This window comes from Mesoplodon densirostris, chromosome 17 (assembly GCF_025265405.1).
Source record: "Mesoplodon densirostris isolate mMesDen1 chromosome 17, mMesDen1 primary haplotype, whole genome shotgun sequence".
Classification (NCBI taxonomy): Eukaryota; Metazoa; Chordata; class Mammalia; order Artiodactyla; family Ziphiidae; genus Mesoplodon; species Mesoplodon densirostris.
In genome coordinates, this window is record NC_082677.1 from 8,107,730 (window position 1) to 8,129,140 (window position 21,411).

A 21,411-nucleotide genomic window follows, 5' to 3' on the forward strand; every position below is an offset into this window, starting at 1 on the left:
ATCTTGGTTGAAATCGGTGATATTAGCATATCTGAGGAAAGAAAACAACAAATAGGACACGGTCAGCCATGAGAAACAAAGTGTCAGGATGCTTCCAGCATCATCAAAAAAAGAAAACCAGGATCTGAGAGATACAATCCCTAGAGATAGTCTCTGTTGGGGGGCAGGGATGGATTGTGCATCTCCACCATGACTCCCATGAACTTTATTGTGACACTGTTCATATCAAGATGGAGAATCTCTTTGCTTTGATTCCTGGCTCATCAATCAACCTTATGATGACTACATTAACTTACCAAATTATTCATACTAAAGTATCTGGGAGGTTACCTTGGATGGGGAATAATTCTAACATTCTAATTAGTGGAGTGGAATACATCCTATTTAAATAAAGCAATTAGGGAATTCCCTGGCAGTCCAGTGGTTAAGGCTTCACACTTCCACTGTAGGGGGCATGGGTTCCATCCCTGGTCGGGGAACTGAAATCCCACATGCTGCACGGCGTGGCCAATAAATAAATAGAGAGATAGGTAGATAGATAAATAAATAAAGCAATTAAATATTCAACCTCTTGAGAGTTTGGTTACTATGTGTCAGTCCCTCTGAGCCTGAGTCACTCTGGGATAATGGAGAGGTCAACTTTCTGCGCTTGCCAAGATGATCATTAGACTAGATTAGAAAATTAGCAAGACAATGTTGTAAGGCCCCTAGGTAGTACCATCATCTTACAATTTTGCCCTTTAACATTCAGAATAGAAGGGAAAGTTTCTAGAAATGTGATATATATTAACATTCAGGATAAAAAATAATCTGATCCTTTGCTGATACTGGACAAACACATTTGGTTTGAAATACCGTCAACAGTTCTGTGCTGCTCATGAATTTAGGTACAGACTCCCTTATACAAGAAAGGAAGTCCCTGAAGGAAGTCCATTAGTGAGGAAGAATCTTGTGTGAACATAGAGAATCATGCCTATGTTTGATTGTAGCCTTCGTGATTCAGTGAGCTCCTTCTTCTCCATCCTGGAGAACGTGGTCATGTTGTCATTGTCCCCTGGAGTAGCTATGCATTGGCTCTGGGGTTCCAGATTCCTCTAGAGAAGAAATCTTAACTATACTGCTTCTGGTCTTACTGGAAATGCTTAGAATCACAGCCTGTTCATTTCTACAAATCAGTATTGCCCTTGCACTCCCTGAATAATGCTGAAGGGAAGAAAACTAAAATAGCCTAGCAGAAAGGAAGGAAAAATATTCATGTTTTAGAGTAGCTGTTTAAAACTATTATCTAGAGTCTTAGAAGTCTTATGAATTCCTAATTAAGTCTTCTCATTATTTACAAGGTAACTAAAGTCTGCAACAGTTAAATGACTTACCTAAGATCTACAACTAACTAGTAGAAGAGCTAGAATTACCGCCCATATCTTCTGATGCCCAGTGCAGTGTTTATTCTACAATAACCAGACACCTAGAGATGGAAAGAAATTGCTCTGGCATCTAACTGAATCTTCTACCAACACATACTCTTCTGTCCCATGCAGGACTCCCTTCTATATCTTTTGCCCCCGAAATTGGGGAAAGCTGACTTCTGGGAGGGGGCAGAGGTATCACTAGAAGGTTAAGCAAGGAGATTTAAAATTAGACTTCACAGGCCAAGTCCTCCCCTGGACCACGGATTCGTAGCTTTGTTCTGTGTCAATACTTCTCTCTCGGTATCTGGTAGCCCACTGAAGGGAAGAATGTGGAAGCACTATTGATAATACAGGCCCCAGTTTTCCCTAGTGAAAAAAAGTAGAGATCTTTTTCCCACCAGATTGCCCAGATCAGCTGGAAATTTCTCCAATTAAATGTTTAATTTCTCCTAAGTCTGAGAAAACTTAGGTACCACATCATAACCTGAGTATCACTCAGCAGGGTTTCTCTTAATTGCAAGCTGTTATTTGATGCTTTTGAGGCAATTTGATTCTCCCAGAGACTCAGAGAGAAAAAAATTATAAGACTCTTATCAATAAACATTCACCAAGTGTCTCTTACCTGCAAGGCACATCAAGGGGGATTAAACACAATTTCTTACATTCATCTGTCACTTTTTAAAGTTGACAAAGACTTCCAACATTTGGAATTCTCATTTGGACTTTGACCCTCAAGGTCTGTGAGGTAGGGTAGACAGCGTCAGGTTCCTTTCAGGAATGAGGAAACCATCCTTGGAGAAGAAAGGTTGTTGGTCCAAAGTCAGCCAGCTGACAAGTATTAGAACTTGGCTTCAAAGCCAGACCTCTGACTATAGTCCTCTGGAAGTCCACCCCCATGGGCCAATCTCAGAATATTGTTACCATCGATGAAAGTGTCCAGAAAACAAACTTTGGTTTCAAAATAACCCAAGTTCCTTATAAACATTATTCAAATATCCTAAAGCAGTTCATAAGCTCAACAACTCTTCTTTAAATCTCCTTCCCCTCCCCCATCCCCTTTTCACACCACTCAGCTCCTCCTGTCATTCTCCAGAAGCTGCAGAAAAATCTCCCCAGTGTCAGGCAAGCCCTTGTCCTGTCCTGTCCCTTTTCTTCCTCATCCTGCATTACAACAGTCCAAACAACCAACGTAGCAAAACACAAACCATCCCCAGGAAGAGGTGTCAGGGGAAGGAAGAAACTGGATGGACACCCCCAGAACTCTTGGTAGAGACAGCAGGAGGGTGAAAGCTGGCCAAGCCCACATGTTCGTTCATTCTTTCAACAAATATTCATTGATACCTATGAGGTGTCAAGGATATAGTGGTAAACAACACATATGGAAAGCCCTCTCCTCAAGGAGCTCAACTTCCCATGGAGAAAGATAAAACTGCGTAATATGTTAGATCGTGATTATGGGGGAAAAAAATAAACCAGGAAGGGAATTAGGAGGTGCCGAGGGAAAGGAATTTCAAACTCTATGCTAATAAACTGTCCTGTCACATAACTCTACTACTGCCCAAAACATCTGAAAAGCTCGCCATGATTCTGAGCGTTACCCCATGAGACTGATCAGAACACACCCAATAAGTCTTCTATGTAACTCCTCTGATATTCAAAGCTGGCCATTATCACCATGCACCCCACCACAGGTTTCTCCCCATGCAGCCTCGAATCCTTAACTTCTTCCCCAAAGGGCCTGGTTTCACATCTGTTTGTCACTCTGTATATGGTCACCTACATATTCCTTACGTGTAGTATCTAGAATAAATGTAATATGATCACTTGTATGACACATACAAGGGCAGAGCAGGGGGAAGCTAGCAACCCTTCCTTTCTAAACTGCTTATGCCCTGAGGTTACATTTGTTCTTTTTGTGGCTACTTCATATTCTTAACTCCTAGTGATTATGTCTCTCAAATCCCTCGTCCTGTACCATATGCATAACTGACAAGTGACAGCTTCTCCATCCTGTACTTGTGCGCTTAGCACCTGAGAACTAGTTGTGGCACTTCAGATTTATCCCTGTTCAGTTTCACCCTGTTAGATTCAGCTTTTCTTACCAGACTGGGAAGATCTTTTGGGCTCATCCAACAGATTCACTCTTCATCCCAGCACTCTGTTATCTGAAAATAAGATGAGCCGTCTTTACCTAAGTCATGGAGCAGGATATTGAGCAGGACCCTGCCAATATTCTTTATTTTGTCTATAAAAGCATCATAAAACCACTTAATCAATGCCTGGTAGACATATAAGCAAAGTCGACCACACAGTTTTATCTGATCAGTCTTTGAATGAAGAAAATCAAGTTGGTCTGACGTGCCCTCTTTTTCGTGAACTGCCCTGTTCCTGTTCTCTCTGAGGTGCTCACAAAGCAGCATCACAATATCCTGTCCTACGATCCCACCCAGAACCAAGTTCAAGCTCATCCAACTATCTTTTTCCAGATCTTTTTCCAGAATCTTTTTGCAGATTCCACTGATCACGACTGAGTGTACGCATTTTCAGTGTTTCTCAGTTTCTAGGAGAAATTGTCCAAACCAGAGGCTTTAACTCATTTTGATTAACTTATTCTACCATTTTGGGCTTTCACTGCCACAGCGCTGTATCCTGTGTATTCACTTCAGTCCTGAGATCACCTTCATTGACCAAGAAGACAAGAACAATGTAGGAGTTGAGAATTTATGTAATTTTTATTATTTCATGATAATATAAAACATGTCCCATACAGCAGGCTTGGGCTTTTCCTTAGCATTTTCTTGTTTCCAAAATATAAGTAGAAATTGATTTCTACTGCCCATTGTATTCTTCACTGTCTGAGTTTTGAACATGTCTTAGGTCATTCTTTCAATTATGATTCCATTTTGTGAACCCCTCACCTTCATCCTTGGGCTGTGACGAAGCCCCTTATTACCATCCTGTCCTCTTCCTGAACTGGACGGTCCTCTGGCTCTCCTACTACCATGCACCGCCACTGCCTGCACCCCTCATTGTCACATACGCTGAAACATATATGAGGATCAGGGTGCATTTGTTAAAGGAATGGTGTGTGGGACTCACATACAGGGCTAAAGAGAAGGTGGGGAGCATCTTCAGCAAGGAGGACCAAAGAAGCATCAGCAGAAACACTCAAAGGATGTCAGGAAGAGGGTGACCAGGGACGTTTGTCTAAAGGAAAAGAGTTCCCACAGGAATGATGGAGTGTATGCTGGAGAGGACATTGAATCCTGATTGTAGGACCTTTGAACGCTAGGCTAGAGCATCTGGGCTTTATTCTGTTTGACCAGGGAAAAGACACGTGTGAATATGTGTTTTAGATTGTATTGAGCTTATAAAGTTGATATGCATCTTTAAGTTGTATTGGGATATATCCTAAGGGATCACCCAATTTAACGTCAAGTGCGTCTCCGGTCTTGCATGCTCTAAGTATTCACAGTGAAATTAAGGTCAGTTAGGCATCCAGAAAAAGAAATTCCTAAGTCAAAATAAAATGTTAATTGCTAGATGAACAAATGTCACTTATCTGAATGCTTTCACTAGCGATCAGTTTATTCTTTTTAATATTCTTTTAAACTTTCTAACATTAGGGGGTAAGAAGCAATTTAAGAGGATCTTTGAGAGAAAGAAATAAAATACAGTTTATGAGCTTGACCATAGTACTTCATCACTGCTACCACGGAAACCAACAGCAGTTCCTCTCCTCACTGTGACATAAATTTTATATAAATTAGGAATTCCTTCTTAAACTGGGTTCCTTTTCAATGCAATCATTGGCAACAGAATGTAATTCAAGGAGTCTGCCTGGCTCATGAGTACAAAATGTTGCGTTAAAAAAATAGCCTATAAACATGCATGCCATTAAAGCATTTATTTGCTTTAGTTTCAGGTACATAAATTCCTGGCGTTTCTGCTTGAAAAGTCCTGACAGCTGAAACAGCAGGAATTCATGAACCAGTAAGTTATTCTTAGAAAAACCATTCAGTGTAAAGTATATCCAACGAGCTCATATCTCAGCTGTGAAGAAAAAGAGGACACCACTTGCCAAACTGTCATGTTTCCAAATTTCCCCTCATATTCACCAAGCTACTATTCTGTAAAAAAGAAAGCAGATACTGAAGGATCAAGTTAAAAAATTCATCAGCCTAAGTCTGAGACGAGAGACCTGGGACTCTAGTTCTCCGTGGGGTGCCAGCAAACTGGCTAAATAGAAGACTAGAGCTTCTTTATTATTTAAGAAGTTGGAGTCTTAACTGGTGTCAGTGAAGGCAGATAGACTGAACGTATCAGGTGAGTCGGGCAGATCAAAAGCACAAGGTCAAATTCACAGTTTACAACTGCCCCCATCTCTTCAAGATTGACAACGTGTAGGTAAAATGTGCAATGCATGGGCTTCCCTGGTGGCGCAGTGGTTGAGCGTCCGCCTGCCGATGCAGGGGACACAGGTTCGTGCCCCGGTCCGGGAAGATCCCACGTGCCGCGGAGCGGCTGGGCCCGTGAGCCATGGCCACTAAGCCTGTGCATCTGGAGCCTGTGCTCCGCAACGGGAGAGGCCACAACAGTGAGAGGCCCGCGTACCACAAAAAAAAAAAAAAAAAAATGTGCAATGCACTTTTGACTTAATTATCTTAAATGAAACGTAAATAGCACTAGTTAGGTAGTACGTTTTATATTTAAGAGGAACTTCAAATACGCAGATTATGGTATTCTTTTTCTATTTTCATTTGCTATTGTAATATAATTCACCATATTAACTTTCATTAAATCACTCTAAGGGCTCTGAAAATGCTAAAACAGATATTGATATGTATGGGTTCATTCTATTCATAGCAGAACTTTAAAGCAAAAGCAGAATTTATGCTACAATGTGAAGCATCTCCTTACAGACATGTTGCAGCAGGGAGAGGGGGATGGGATGGCACGAGTTCTTACAGGGTTTTTCAAGTTTACTTTGTAGGATTGAAATTGTTGCTTTGTGTGTCACTGTAATTGTAATGCGTGTGCTCTGTAGTATGCAGCTTTTCCACATGGTGGTACACAGAGAAAATGACAATATTTGTTCAATATTTGGGATAAAAGATGGGTTTGTTAATAACTGGAAGCTAATCTTGGCTTTACTTTGCCACCTTGTGGGCTGAGGACATCAATATCCCAGCACAGCTACAGCGCAGTCATAACTCAAAGGCTGGGAAGCTTCACTGGGAATAATTGTGGTGTAACAAAATTCAGAGTACAGCCAGATGCTGAACAAGCAAAAGATCTACCAGTAGTTTTGCAGTGAAGTATCATAACAATGAGAAAGTGTAAAATATTTTAGGAAGCAGGAATTCCCTGGCGGTCCAGTGGTTAGGACTCTGCACTTCCACTGCAGGGGACATGGGTTCAGTCCCTGGTTGGGGAAACTAAGATCCCACGAGCCACATGGCCAAAAACAAAACAAATCAAAACTTTAGGGCCCAAATCAAATCAAAATAAGAGACAGGGAAGCCACTCAGAAGATTATATAGACACTAGTTACTATTAATAGCGTGAATATATCCTGCCTAAAGTTCTTTAGAAAATATGAAATCAAGGCTAACCTCCCATTGTATTAATATAATGAGCACAGGATATGGAAATTGTTTACTTAGATACTCCTGAAAGTGCTATTATTTATTTATTTATTTATTTTTTGTGGTACACGGGCCTCTCACTGTTGCGGCCTCTCCCGTTGCGGAGCACAGGCTCCGGATGCGCAGGCTCCGCGGCCATGGCTCACGGGCCCAGCCGCTCCGCGGCACATGGGATCTTCCCGGACCGGGGCACGAACCCATGTCCCCTGCATCAGCAGGCGGACTCTCAACCACCGCGCCACCAGGGAAGCCCGAAAGTGCTATTATTGAATCCATGCACTCTTGCTAGATTGCTTCAGCGGTTAAGTAGCTCATGGCCCTGTGAGCTGAAGTTGGTACACTGGCCCCAGTTCAGCCACTGATGCCATTCGTGACCTTGAGCCCCTCTCTAACTAGCTGCATCCTTCTCACTCTGCATCTTGAAACAGAACGAGACTTGCCCTCACCTCGTTTCATGGGAATAGAATGAAGAGAAATGAGGAGTTGAAGGTGGAACTCTGTACTGAAAGAGCAAGAAAGCTCAGCAGTGAGAGCCTGGCTAGTCTCACATGGTGGGCAAGTCCTGCACGTCAGAGAAGGAAGGCCACCAGAATGCCAGTGTGCAGAAATAAGACAAGTTCTGTCCCCACACGCAGCATACTGGACCTCAGTGGTTCAAGTCAGAGATGTTGGGGTCTCATTGCACGGGCTCTATCAGGACAGCAGGCACAGCTGGGCTCACAGCCTTCTCTCACTGGCAATGCTTCTACCTCCCAACATGAGAATAAGACAGGATTTTATGAGCCAGGTGCACAAATTGTCTTCAGGCGAAGAAACAACCTAACAAATACATGAGCCATAATCACAGGACTCTTCTATCTTATTCCTACCAGATTCCTTCAGCATAATTGTATTAGACATATATCCAGGAAAGCATTCTTGGGATTACATAATCTGCAAATACTGTGAGTAACTTCTTTATAATTATGAGTACAATTTTAAGTGACAATTAAAAGGGTAGAATGAATGGTACTTTTTTAAAGGCTCGACTTTGGATATAGAGAAATGGGAGAAATAAGTTTTCACAAAGTACAGTGTAATTAGTTATTACACTGAAAGAACTGCTAAAAAATTCCAAGTTTTACCAGAAGACAGGTATAAAGGCTCTCTTTAATCTTGTCTCCCCAAGTTTGGGTCATTTCCACAAATAGAAAATACATAACTTACCTATACACTTTCTTAAAATGTTAGTCTACTAAGGATGTGACCAAAAGGACAAAAGCAAAAATCACCTCACATATTCTTCCGTTACACTCTAACATAATATAATGTCCCAATACATTATTTTTGGCCACTTTCCTGGTCCTGGCCCTGGTGCTTGTCACACTGGCCTTTTGGTTATCTGTATCTCCTGCCTGTTCTTTGATTTTCTGGCCCCTGCTCATCCAGTGGAGTGCTTTCAGAAATAGATGTCCAGTAATTATATGTGACTAAAGTGGAGTATTAAGTTTGCCTAATTTACTCACCCGTGCTATTTGTAGATATCTCAACCACAACTGCATTACAACTCTCAGACCTGGAGTATTCAAAGACTTACATCATCTCACTTGGCTGTAAGTATTCTAGCTTTTCCTTCCCTCGGATCACAGTCCTAATGATACTCATCAAGGCTCATAGTTTCCATCTATTTATGTATCTTCTTTATTATACTTATTTTTCTGCTTGTCACATAATCTGGAGCATGTTACCCAAGCAGTTCAGATAATGGCATGCCAAATGGTGGTTGTGTGAAGAGAAATCAGTGCTATGTTTTTTCAGGTGGCCTCTGTGCCCAGAAGTCGGCTTGCTAAGTCATCCATCCACCTGGCGTTTACCTATAGCAGGGTGTCTCAGCCCAGCTCTACTGGCATTTTGGCCCAGATAATTCTTTGATTGGGGGGGGGCGTGCATTTTAGGATGTTTAGTGCCATCTGTGGCCTCTACCCCACTAGATGCCAACAGTACTCGTTCCCAGAGTTGTGACAATCAAAAATGTCTCCAGACAATCCCAAATATGCCTTGGGGGAAAGAGTGCCCTCTGTTGAAAACCACAGACCTAGAAAGTAAGCAAGATAAGGCCCTTTTTGATTTCCAGAGGATTCATAGAAAAGACTGAAAATATGTGAGCTTGTTGTGTTTCATCACTTATCAAGCTGAGCCATCAGCTCCATCCTAAGGAGTCTCACATCAGAGGTCTGTGTTTTCATCAGGAAAAATGAACAAAGGGCAGTTAGAAGGCTGTGTTAGTTTTCCCATTTGCTGTAGGTCAGCCTGGTCTAGTGGAAAAAGCTAGGACTTCAGCTTCATCCAGATCCTTGTGTATGCCATGGCCCCATGCTTAATGTTCCAGGCAATTTTCTTGATCTTCCTAGGCCTCTTTTTCCTCATCTTTAAACTATAATCATAATTCCTTTTTTCTAAGAGGGATGTTGTGAGAATTAAATCATATAACATATATAAAGTGTCACATGCAGAATGCCTGGCATATAGTAGGTGCTCAGAAGCCCCCTTCTCCAAATCCTACCCTCAGGTACCTCTGAAAGTAAGAGGAAATGGTACCTGGCTTCAAAGGCAACGAGAGAAAAGAAGGCATATTTCCTCTTATCTACTTTTTTCTAGGAGAATACCATATAGAATTAAAAACAGTGATTTGAATTTATAAGTCTTTTCAGTCTTTCACCCTCAAAGCTTCTAATAAGTTTGTTTGCTTAGGCCCCACTAATTACATCATTTAAACACCGTGAGACCAAGGAACCATTTGTGATTTCCTAAGAATTTTTTTCATTCATTTTTCATTCAGTCAATCAGTAGGTCAAAGCATTTATGGAGCCCATAATCAGCCAATAGCTAAGTGCAGCTTGTCTGGACCCAGGAACCCAGAGGTGAAGGATCTTAAGTCCAAAGGGACTTGATATATCCTGGGATGGGGATTATGGGGGTTTGGAGGAAAGTGCTGCTCCAGCCACGGGGTGAAGGAAAAGCTCTTTGGGAAGAGCCCTGAGCCAAGTGTGGACAGACAGGAAGGAGGAGAGCAGGTGTTGGAGGGAGACAGGATTGCCACAGCCTTTTATTTCTTCCTGGTTTAATTTCGCTAATGTATGTAACATTGGAAATGTTTGTGATATGTTTTGTCAGAATTCTAGATGGCAATCCCATAACCAGAATTTCACAGCGGTTGTTTACTGGATTAAATTCCTTGTTTTTCCTGTAAGTATTCATCTACCTTTCAATCCATCTGTCTATAAATTGCAGTGACATCTAAAACTAGCTTACAAAAAGAGCTTTAAGAAAATCAAGCCCCCTAAGATTTATACTAGTCAAAACTTTTCCTGTGTTTCAAACCACAATTACTGTTGCTACTTCCTGTCCATGGCTCATGGTATATTTTAAGCCGACTAGTTCAATTCCTTTTGATCTGCTTTAATTCCCTTTAGTCCTAAGGCATGTTCTGTTTTGTTTTTTTAAGGCATGTTTTTATTTGCAGTGGTTCACCAAACATAGTATTCATTTTTATCTCCTTACTACATTTAAATTTGTTAGAGTCTTCCAGGAGTTAATCTCCAACTACATTTTTAACAAAGGAAAATGTGTCTTTATCCAGCAAGAGTAACTGAAAATTCCAAAATCTTTGTCTTAGCAACTAAGCTTTTCTCATAATTACATTTTCAGTGTTTATTAATATACTGGGATGATTTATCAGCAGGGGATTATTATGTTCCTTTACAGTTGATCATATAGCATCATTAATTTTCCATTTGTGAAAAGGGACCACAGTATCATAAATTTAATCATGCAGCTTAACATGCTCATGAGTTGTTTTCTTCCCCAAATGCCTCCCACTATCACTTCTTAGATTTAATGCAGTTTCCTGAGGCCTTTTAATATTGTAAATGATTAACATTTCTCTTAAAATGCAACTTTGGATGTATGATGCTGGAAATTATTGCACATTTGAAGTTTACAAGGAAAATTACCATGAACTTCAAAATTATTACCCAGTATATACTTTTGTTTCATCTCATAAAGTCAAACTGTTTCATATTTATTCCTAGGTTATGTATCACACTTATGCATTCATAGTTTCTCTGACATCTGCTCCCTTATCCGTGCCACACACATATCTAGAGACCATTTTGAAGAGGTAGTTATGTTTATATTCTTCATCCTAATATATTGATTTTAGCATACAAGTTCCCAAACTGTGGAAATAGTAAAAATACTGTTCTTAAAGTGGCATATCATTTCGTTTCTAATTAATCTCTTCTTGTGTAAAGGTCTATGGTGAATAACTACTTAGAAGCCCTTCCCAAGCACATGTGTGCCCAAATGCCTCAACTCAACTGGATGTGAGTATGCACTTAGCAGCTAATTTGTTATTCACCCAGATTCAGGAAACTAGCCCTGAAGTTAATTCACAATTATACAAAGAACTCATCTCTGCTTTTCTTTCTAAAACCAAAATCTGATCATGTCACTTCCTGGTTGAAACATCTTTGGGGAATCCCCACAGGTGTGAGGGTAAAGTTCAAGCCTCCCACTTTAGCACCAGAGACCCGTTGTCCTCTATCCCTTACTCCACCTGGTCTCTTTGCCAGCCCCTTCTCCTCTTGTGCCTTCCTTTCAGATACACCAAACTACTGCTCCTTCAGTCAGTTCCCTGAACACATGTTGTTCCTTCAACTTGAAAGGTCTTCTTTATTCTCCGACATTTCCTTCAAAAATCAATTTAAGCGTCACCTTCAGGAAGCCGTCTCTGACACACCCACCAGTTCAGTGGCTGCCTCTGTGCCCTGATTAACAGGAGAGCCTCCACCACGCCTCCCCTCCTCCCACTGCACCGCTGTCTCAGGGCACTGTCATCATAGAACCATCTGTTTACCTGTTTATCCCCTACCGTTCAGTAAATTCTGTGATTTTATACCCAGCACAAGAATCAGCACATAATAGTGCTCCAAAAAAACTCTGTAAATGAACGTGCTAAACCATTTCCACTCCTTGGTAGCTTTCGACCAATACACATTTAAACCATTCATTTGGTTTCACCACCACTACCTGCCATTCCACCATGTTCATATTCACGGTCTCCTGAGACAGGCAGGAATGGCACAGGAGCGACTTCCTGTCCTGGGAAAATGCCAGTTGTTTGTACTGTCTCCCCAGAACTCTCCCCATTGTCAAATCAGGGGACTCAATACCCATAATATGATAAAATTTTAGTACCTCAGCTTTGGATCCTCTCTGAACTAGCCTCACTTGTTACAACACTATTAGATGACCTTGTGTTTATTTACTGACTTAAAAAAAATTATTTATATACCTGTTATCAAAAGGCTTTTAAGGCAATGGGGGTCTCACGTAAGCGTGCTAAATGTTAAAAATGGGAGCGATGGGACTTCCCTGGCAGTCCAGTGGTTTAGACTCCATGCTCCCAATGCAGGGGGCACGGGTTTGATCCCTGGCCAGGGAACTAAGATCCCACATGCCGTGCAGAGCTGCCTTAAAAAAACAAAGGCGGGGGGGAATTGATGATCTGAAAAACATGAGAATAAAACTCATTAAGAATAGGTGGAAAATACTTAGAAACTAAGCAGGTACATCCACACAATGGGAAAGCAACAGGAAGGAGTAAAGTTAACAGAAAAATATCAGGCCTCCAGCCTGTACCCATCCCGTCCCCAAAATGGGCATCAGCAACAAGGAGGAGACCAGGAAGCAACATCCAAGCCCTGGGTTCTGGGGACACTCATTTTCACTCTAGGCTCCCACAGACACGAGGGAAAAAGTAGACACTCAGTGAAAAGATGTCGTTAGCAAGATTGGCTGATCACAAATGAGAGCTGAGAGGTCAACCCCAAATCGCCCCAGTTCAAAGGCAGAAAAAACCCCGCCTTGGCCCTGCTTCTCCTCCCTCACTTGCTACCAGCTAGGACTGTTGCTCACAACTGCAAAGTGTTCTGAGATGTAAAAACATTTTCCCTATTCTACTGAACCATATTTGGACTTTCAAGGGACTACACTGTTTATTATTTGCAATTGCTGTATTTTAAGAGTGAAAAAAAAGTTGAGTTCCTGCAAGACCTCCAAGATGGCTTTAAAATAGGATTTTAAAGGCAATGACAAAGGAACTGGTGATATTAACGTGAATGTGAGAAAGGTTCAGAGGAAGCAAAACAGCTATTGTCGTGTGCGGGAAGCCTGTAGGAAGCCAGCGGTAAACGGAATGAACAGAGTTGGCAGAAGAGCCATTCCTCTCTGTCCTTGGTGCTGCTGGAAGCGGCCATGTCAGAGTGTTCCTGAGGTTGTTCCCTGACGATGTGGGTGCTGCTCTCATAAGGTTCACCTTGGCAGAACGTAAGCTCTCCACCAGTGCTTCTCCAACATCAGCGTACAGCGCAAGCAATGCAAAGACTTAGGACAGACCGCTGGACCTCAGTCCTAGGGTTTCTGATTCAGTGGGTCTGGGGTGGAGCCTGGAAATCTGCATTTTGACAAGTTCCCAGCTGATGCTGGGACCCGGGACCCTCGGAGCAGCACTGCACTCAGCATCAGCATCGTGGAGGGAGGTAGAAAGAGCAGGCACTTTCCTTCACACAGCTTGGGACTCACCATCCTGACTCTGGCATCCAGTATTTGGTAGATAGTTTGGCCTGAGTTTCTCCTGCAGCAAAATAGAGACACAAATATCCACCTGACCCTGGGGGAAGGGAGGGGAGAATATAGTGATCTAGGATGCCATGACTTAAGTGTCTAGGCATTAGATTCAGATGGATCTGAGTTAGAAGGTCAGTTCTACCCCTCAATAGCTGTGTGACCAGAAGAAAAGTAAATTTCCAAGATCCTCGGATTCCTCATATGTTAAATGGGAGGTAATAATGCCAACTTTGTGGGAGTGTGTATTATGCACTCAGAACAGTACCTGACCCTATAAAAGCCCAATAAATGGGAGTTACTATTACTATAGTACAAATTTTATGCTAATTAATAGCATGGTATCTGACACAGAGACACATTCACTAAATGGCGGACTGCCCTTTCGCTCAATTTTATTAAGTTCTAACACTAATTAGAAGGGGAAAAAAACGCAGAATATTAATTATACTGACCCTGCAATAAGTAGGAGGAAAGCCTAAAAATTGGAATGAAGTAAAAATAAAGTTCAGAACTGTTATATCACCAAAAACTGCCTTTAGACATATGATTTGTGCAAAAACATTAAAAATATTTTTCCTCCCTGCCTTTTAGGGATTTGGAAGGCAATGGAATAAAATACCTTACGAATTCCACCTTTCTGTCGTGCGATTCACTCACAGTGCTGTAAGTATACAATGTAATTCAGTAAATGAGGGGAAACCCAGTAGCTTTGGAAATCGAAAGAAAATATTGGCAAGGAATTTTAAAGTATGTTTTGTTTACAGCCTTGGTCTGAAACTGCAGTACTAGAAAATGTACACATGGATCTATTGACTTGGATGCTAGGGCCAAGCCTTATGTTTAGCTGCCAACCATTTGAGCCTCCTCCTTTCTGAGGGCAATCATCATTTCTCTGCACTCTCTCTGCTGAACTCGTACCTAACCCCATGGTCAACAAGGAAATGAGATAATGTATGTGAAAGTGGCTACTGCTAATGACACTTATCACTTGATGTCTCTCTCTTTAAAGAAAACAAAATTTTATTCTAAAGAGAAGAACCTCTAATGTATTCTGATTGGCCAAAGATTCTGACTGGTGATTCTGATTGCTGACTGTGTTTTTTATGGGGGCAGGAAGGCAGATGGATCGGTTAATTGGCACATTTGCACTGGTAAGCTTAAAAACACAAGAATGTGCTTTTGTTTTAATCATAGTTCTCCATATATAGTAAGTACTTAGTAATGTTTGTTGCTTGGATGGGTGGTTGGAAAAGAAAATTCAGAGCATATCCATTTGTAGTAATCTAACCACTTTTCTCCAACAGACTAAGAGCTAAGGCTGTTGCCAGGTTGCAGATTTATCAATCAGATTGAAGATTAGCATATTTAGTAAGAAAAGAGACTATCCCACATAGGAGATGCAAAGAGTTTATTCTTTGTCTCATGGATAATGAGAGAGAACACTGGAAGATAAACAAATACCATCCACGTCTCCTATTTTATAACACCATGTAGCTTTTGAGTCACCTTCATACTCATTATCTCATTTGTTTACACCCCTGTAAGGTAGTTAGCTGACGACCCCCTCTTTTCTGCCGTTTGTCCTGGAGGATTCCATTTCTAGACAGAGGAAATGTAAAATCACTGTTCCTCCACCAATTTTAAAATTTGTTTGTGGGGCTTCCCTGGTGACACAGTGGTTGCGAGTCTGCCTGCCGATGCAGGGGACACGGGTTCGTGCCCTGGTCCGGGAAGATCCCACATGCCGCGGAGCGGCTGGGCCCGTGAGCCATGGCCGCCGAGCCTGCACATCTGGAGCCTGTGCTCCGCAACGGGAGAGGCCACAACAGTGAGAGGCCCGCGTACCGCAAAAAAAAAAAAAAAAAAAAATTGTTTGTGGCCCAAATAGGGTTGGTTCAAGCTTTGCTCTTTTTCTGGACTTCTTCTTATAAGGAATGTGCCTTACCCAGAGATCCTCTCAAAGCCTTCACGGAATTATTAACAGGGTCCAAATTTGACATTGCATGTGTGTATGTTGGGAAAGAAACACTTTCTAAAGTAATCAGAATCCAAATGAAGTGCAGCTCCGTAAACCACACTCAGCACCTCAAGTTCCTTACGGGACATGTCCTGGAGAGAGCATATGGATACATTCTCTGTAAGAAACTCCTGCCTGTGTTCCACACCAGAACATGCCTTGCTTTGAGACTTCAAAGGAGGCTTATTAGGGCTTCCCTGGTGGTGCAGTGGTTGAGAGTCCGCCTGCCGATGCAGGAGACACGGGTTCATGCCCCGGTCCGGGAAGATCCCACGTGCGGCGGAGCGGCTGGGCCCGTGAGCCATGGCCGCTGAGCCTGCGCGTCCGGAGCCTGTGCTCTGCAACGGGAGAGGCCACAACTGTGAGAGGCCCGCATACCACAAAAAAAAAAAAAAAAAAAAAAAGGAGGCTTATTAAATTACACCCGGATCAATGGCATCTCCCAATGAGAACTGATTACTACAGCAGACACAAATCAACAATGCTGACTCTTACCATGTCTTACAGGTTTCTGCCTAGAAATCAAATTGATTTTGTTCCAGAGAAGACATTTTCTTCATTAAAAAATTTAGGAGAACTGTAAGTAGCATTGTCTACTGGGAAAATATGATTGCTTCTTCAGGATTACAAATCTAAATGACTAGTGAGACTGCTTTTCATTAATAGCAATCAAAATCCTGTAGACTACTGGATATTCAAAATCAATTAAGAACACCAACATTATCCTAAAAGCAAATTAAAAATCAGACAGTGGGCTTAATATGGATTTAGCCTACTCTAATTTCTTTGCCTATTTTCTTTGACTGATTTCATACATATGTGTGTTTGGGAGTAAATGAGTTTTCCATGGCTCCTTAAACTCAGGGATTCTCCTCTCTAATGTCTAGAGTACAATTAATTCTCAGTACATGCTTGCTGAATGAATAAATGACTGAAATAATATTAATCAATTATAACTAAACAAAAGAATGAACATGCTTATTATCCCTTAAGATATTATAACATCCAGAGCAGATGACGCAAATAGAAATGTCTAGAAAGAGGCTCATTGCAAAATATTCAGAGCTCACGTACATTTTTCTGTTCAAATATATGTTGTGTAGATCTAAACCTTTTGAAAATCATCTGTCTTGCTATTAATTCATCACTACCTGCAAAATGGTGTATCATTGGCATTTAAAGTTGTCTGTTACATTACAAATAGTGGTGATTAGGGTAGAGATCTCCTCCTGATCTGAAGTCTAAAAAATGAAAATTAGTTTCTTAATCACCTTCTCCCCCATTCTTTATGCCTTGCTTTGAAATCCAGAAAGGACTGTGAAAAGTAGTTCAATAAGAGTAATTTGAAAAACAATTCACAAATAATTAAGATAATTTAATCTAATGAATGAGTATCATAAACCAAATCCACAAATATTTAAGTGACTGTAATGTGCAAAGCACCGCATTAGAACTAAAATATTATCATTCTATGGCAAAAAATTAAAGACAGCTCACTCAGGGGCATTCCTGATCAGACCTTGGAGGATGGATACAGATTTGGGTTACGGGGGTGGAATGGAGGAGTAGCCCAGGACAAACAGGAGTGTGTTTTTATACAAACTAAAGGAGACAGTGGTGTGGAGTCCACATTCTGAACATTTTCCTAATCCTCCTCTTATACTACACTTAGGCAAAGCCAACCCCTTGCCCCCACCAAAAAAAAAAAAGAGCCTAAATAAGAGACGCTAGGTTTCTTCTTTTAGGACCACCAATAATTCATTCCAACCCAGATGGCACCAGTATGATAGAAGAAATTCAGAACTCAGTAGAACTAACTTGAACAAGGCATTTACGTTTCTTAAGTTTACAAAAATGTTAGATAATTTTACTGTGCCTTCTTGACCACAAACCCCTTCCGGAGAGGAATAAGCACTTAGATGAGGCCACTCAGGTCCTTTCCGCACAGAAGACTGTACTTTCTTTTTCAAGGTAACACTTTGCAGGACGTTCTCCAGGTGTACGAGATCATCGTCATCTTGTTTTGTTGTCACTCTCCCTCTGATCTGTGCACACCTGTGGCTTTCTTCTGCGCCATGACCCACTCGTGCTCCTTGCATCTGGAGCACCAGATCAGAACACCAGCTGGCAGGCTGTCTACACTTGGATGTCATGACATCCCTCAAAATCTATTTAAGTTAATTTACAGATGACCGTTACCCCACAGCCAGCTTCTTCCCCTAGGCTTGCCTATCTTCGTGGAATCTGCATTCTTTCTGGCAGCCTGGCTAGAAGACTGTTCCCTTTCCTTCTAACTCTCTTTACACTTGATGTCCTATCAGACCGTAAGCCCTGCCAGTGCCTCCTTCAACCCGTATCAGCTCTCACCCGGTCCAGAGTCACAGCCTCCTGCCAGGTCTCCTTCCTCTGAATCTCTGGCATTTCATCCTATCTTTCATTCTTCTAACAGAATTATCATCCCATAACCCAGAGCATATTTTCCGACTGTCCTGTTTAACATTCTCCTTCCTTGTTGCCTGCCACAAAGCACAGTCCTTGACATAGTTCTCAAATGTTAACGTTCAGAAGAATCACAAGGAATGCTGGCTTTAAATGCATGTTACCAGGCTCCCTTCCAGAGATTCGGGTATGATACTTCTGGAATGGCACCAGGAAAGTGCTCTTATTATAAGCATCTTCCTTGATTCTGATGCCTGAAGTGTACTCTGGGAAATACTGCCTTGGAATGCATTCATGGCCTTCCCATTTTGTCTCCAGGCTCTTTTCCAGGCTCACCTCCTCTACATCTCCCCATCCTTTCTATCCTCCACCCACGTTGGACGACTTGCTGATTCCTGGAGATGTCACTGACTTCCAAGCATCTGTTTCTCTGGTCCTGCTTAATCCTCACTTGAAAATCTGCTCTTCTTTGACTCCACCTATAAAAATCATCAAACTCTGCTCAAACGCTTCCTAATTTCCCAGGCCAAGTTTGATGATTCCTTCCTCTGTTTTTCATCTGTACTTGTGTAATAACACTTGTTTCATTCTTTTGTTTCACAATCTAGTTGTTTACTCTAACTGTAAGCTTTTTTAGAGAAAGAACTAAGTCCTAGTTATTTGTCACTCCCATATATCCATCAGGAGCACCACAAAATCAAAAATAGAAAAGATCTTTTGTTTGACTCCTAGGCGATTTCACATCTGTTTCACTTTTAACATCTTCTCTGGCTCAGAGGATATTTTGGACCCTTCAAGATTCCTGATTCCTTCTTATCCTGACAAATCTCTTTTTCACATTCTGTAGGGACACTGCCCTGCAATTCTTTCTGGATCGGACAGCCCTATTATATTTAGATCTAGATTCTCAATTTCTTTGAAAAAAAAGTACCATATAAAAGTAGACTAAAAATATGTGAACTTATCCATTCAAGATCATCTGGGCAGATATTATGTGGTCAAAACTCTCTTAGTTGGAATGCAAAATAAGTAGAGACATAGGTCTTGATCTCAGAAAGCTTCTAATGTAGTTGGATACACAAGATATCACATACATGAACCGAATAGGAATCACAGAAACAATGAATGGTTGAAGGTACAAAGAGTACCTAAAACAGAGGGAATTAATCAAAGTAGACATTGAAGCCATGTTGGGAGTGTGTTGGAGAGGGGCTGAGAGGAAATTCCAGATGGGAACTGGATGAGCAAAATGTCACCTGTCTGAAAGTGATGGAACACATATCCATTTGGCTGCCTCACGTGACTTTGTTGGGTAACAAGCTATCAGGCTGGTTAAACTGGATTGTATTTTCTGTTACATCAAATGGGATGATGACGGTTGTGAGGAGTAAGAACTATGTCATTTATTTCCAATGTAATTGCTTTGGGTTTTCACTGTCACCAACAGGGACCTGTCGAGCAATATGATAATGGAGCTACCACCCCACATCTTCAAAGACCTGAAGCTTCTTCAAAAACTGTAAGTCCTTCTTCCCACAGTCATCAGATTTAAATGGCAACATCTTGAGTTTCCAAAATAATAATATCCTCCTGCTTCTCTCCTCCTCCCTTCTAATGGTACAAAAGGAATCTGTCGTCCAATCCTCTTTTGTATCTCCACAAGAACCAGTTTGAAAGTCTTAAACAACTTCAGTCTCTGTAAGTCAAATGTAACCATATGTTGATTATAAGTTTAGTGTGTGTGCTTTACCTAGGACCACATTTATTTTTAAACAGGTATTTGACACACAGGAGGGCTTTTCATTTGAGCATGCATTCTCAGACAGTTGTTAATATCATGATTACCATCAAGTATGTACTGAATGACAACAAAATCTCATTTTTTACCATTCAGTGTGTGTAAAGACCATTTCTGTGTTTGAAGCTACATATAGCTCCTTCCTGAAAACAGGATTCACATGGAAAAATCTCTTACAGTTTTCACAAAGAATTAAATTTGCAATAGTTTTGTTACTAAGCAGTCGGTAAAAAAAAAATAACAGATTATAAGACTTCTCTACTTTTTCCCTTTTTCCCTTTCTTCTTTCCTACAATAGTCTACTTGATATCAGTCCTCAGAGCATGCTTTTTACTTTTCAATCAGCAAAGAAAAAATTATCCCATAAATATGAACATTCAGACAATTAATATTGTTTAGTATTTTAAAATTTCAAACATACTAGATTTTAAATGGTGCCAAGAACTCTGCCAGTTGTTCTTTGAACCTCATCAATTCCTCTCCCATGAATAGCCATTGTTGGTTAAAGTTTGGGGTTTTTTTCCCCACAGAGTACATATTACTTTACCTCCTCCCAGCCCAAAGCCTTTCTTCATTTAATTCCAAAGACCAATCCTTAATATCACTTTTTATTCTTGCTAAATAGTTTTCTGCTGGAAATTAATACAAGATTTAGATTCTCCATAGATATTAGTGAACATCCAGTGATGAAAAAGACTTGGTTCCTGCTCTCAGGAAGCCAGAAGATGTGGACAAAATGATCTTCCCTTCACTCACTACGTACTGAATTCCGAAAGGCAAAGTATCAAGTTACACATCACGCCTTTCTGAAAAGTCAAAGTAGTAACTATTTACCCCATACTTCCCTTTCTTCATTTATTTTCTTTCTTTATTGTCTCATTTTCTTTTCTCTAAAGATTCATTTACACATTTATTTTACAAGCATTTATGAGCCACCAACTTAATCATAGCACTGTCTTGGGCACTCAGTATATAGTAAGTAGCCTCTGCTCTTTTGAAAACCACAGGCTATTCATCAAATAATCACATAATCCATGTAATGGTAAAATTGTGATAAGTTCAGGAGAAGCTAGAGAGCAAAAGAAAGAAGTGGGGGGTCGGAATCCTTTAAAAAGGACTCCAGAGTTTCCTGCAGGAGGGGCCCTGTGATGATTCAGTGGTAGAATTGTTCCCTAAGTCTCATTTCTGACCACCAAGGTCCTCTGTAAAGGACTCAATATGCAAAGGAAAACTCAGAACCTTGTCCAGAAATCCTTATTCAGATTTGCCCAAAAGAAGCTGAGTGAGAATCAAACATCTTTCAAAATAAGCCTTTAAAAAGCAAAAGGTTTCTATCTTTTTAGATTATCCTCTTTCCGTCTGTGTTTCCTGAGAACATGGCAGACTCCCTTAATTCATGCCATCCTAAAGTGTCTTCTAAGAAGCCATATT

The 21,411-nt window shown here is 41.0% G+C and overlaps 1 protein-coding gene across 5 annotated transcripts in view; it reads left to right on the plus strand.

The window, feature by feature from the left end:
• Positions 1–21,411, plus strand: part of RXFP2 (relaxin family peptide receptor 2) — a 97,943-nt gene that overhangs the window by 60,076 nt on the left and 16,456 nt on the right. For 3 of the 5 annotated variants that reach the window (XM_060079647.1, XM_060079651.1, XM_060079648.1), the window contains 8 exons: positions 7,930–8,001; positions 8,578–8,649; positions 10,211–10,282; positions 11,350–11,421; positions 14,318–14,389; positions 16,251–16,322; positions 19,630–19,701; positions 19,809–19,880. In XM_060079647.1, coding sequence (XP_059935630.1) covers positions 7,930–8,001; positions 8,578–8,649; positions 10,211–10,282; positions 11,350–11,421; positions 14,318–14,389; positions 16,251–16,322; positions 19,630–19,701; positions 19,809–19,880 — 576 coding nt within the window. Of the gene's footprint in view, positions 1–5,328; positions 5,403–7,929; positions 8,002–8,577; positions 8,650–10,210; positions 10,283–11,349; positions 11,422–14,317; positions 14,390–16,250; positions 16,323–19,629; positions 19,702–19,808; positions 19,881–21,411 lie in introns of all 5 variants that reach the window. The other 2 variants (XM_060079650.1, XM_060079649.1) reach the window with 2 other exon arrangements.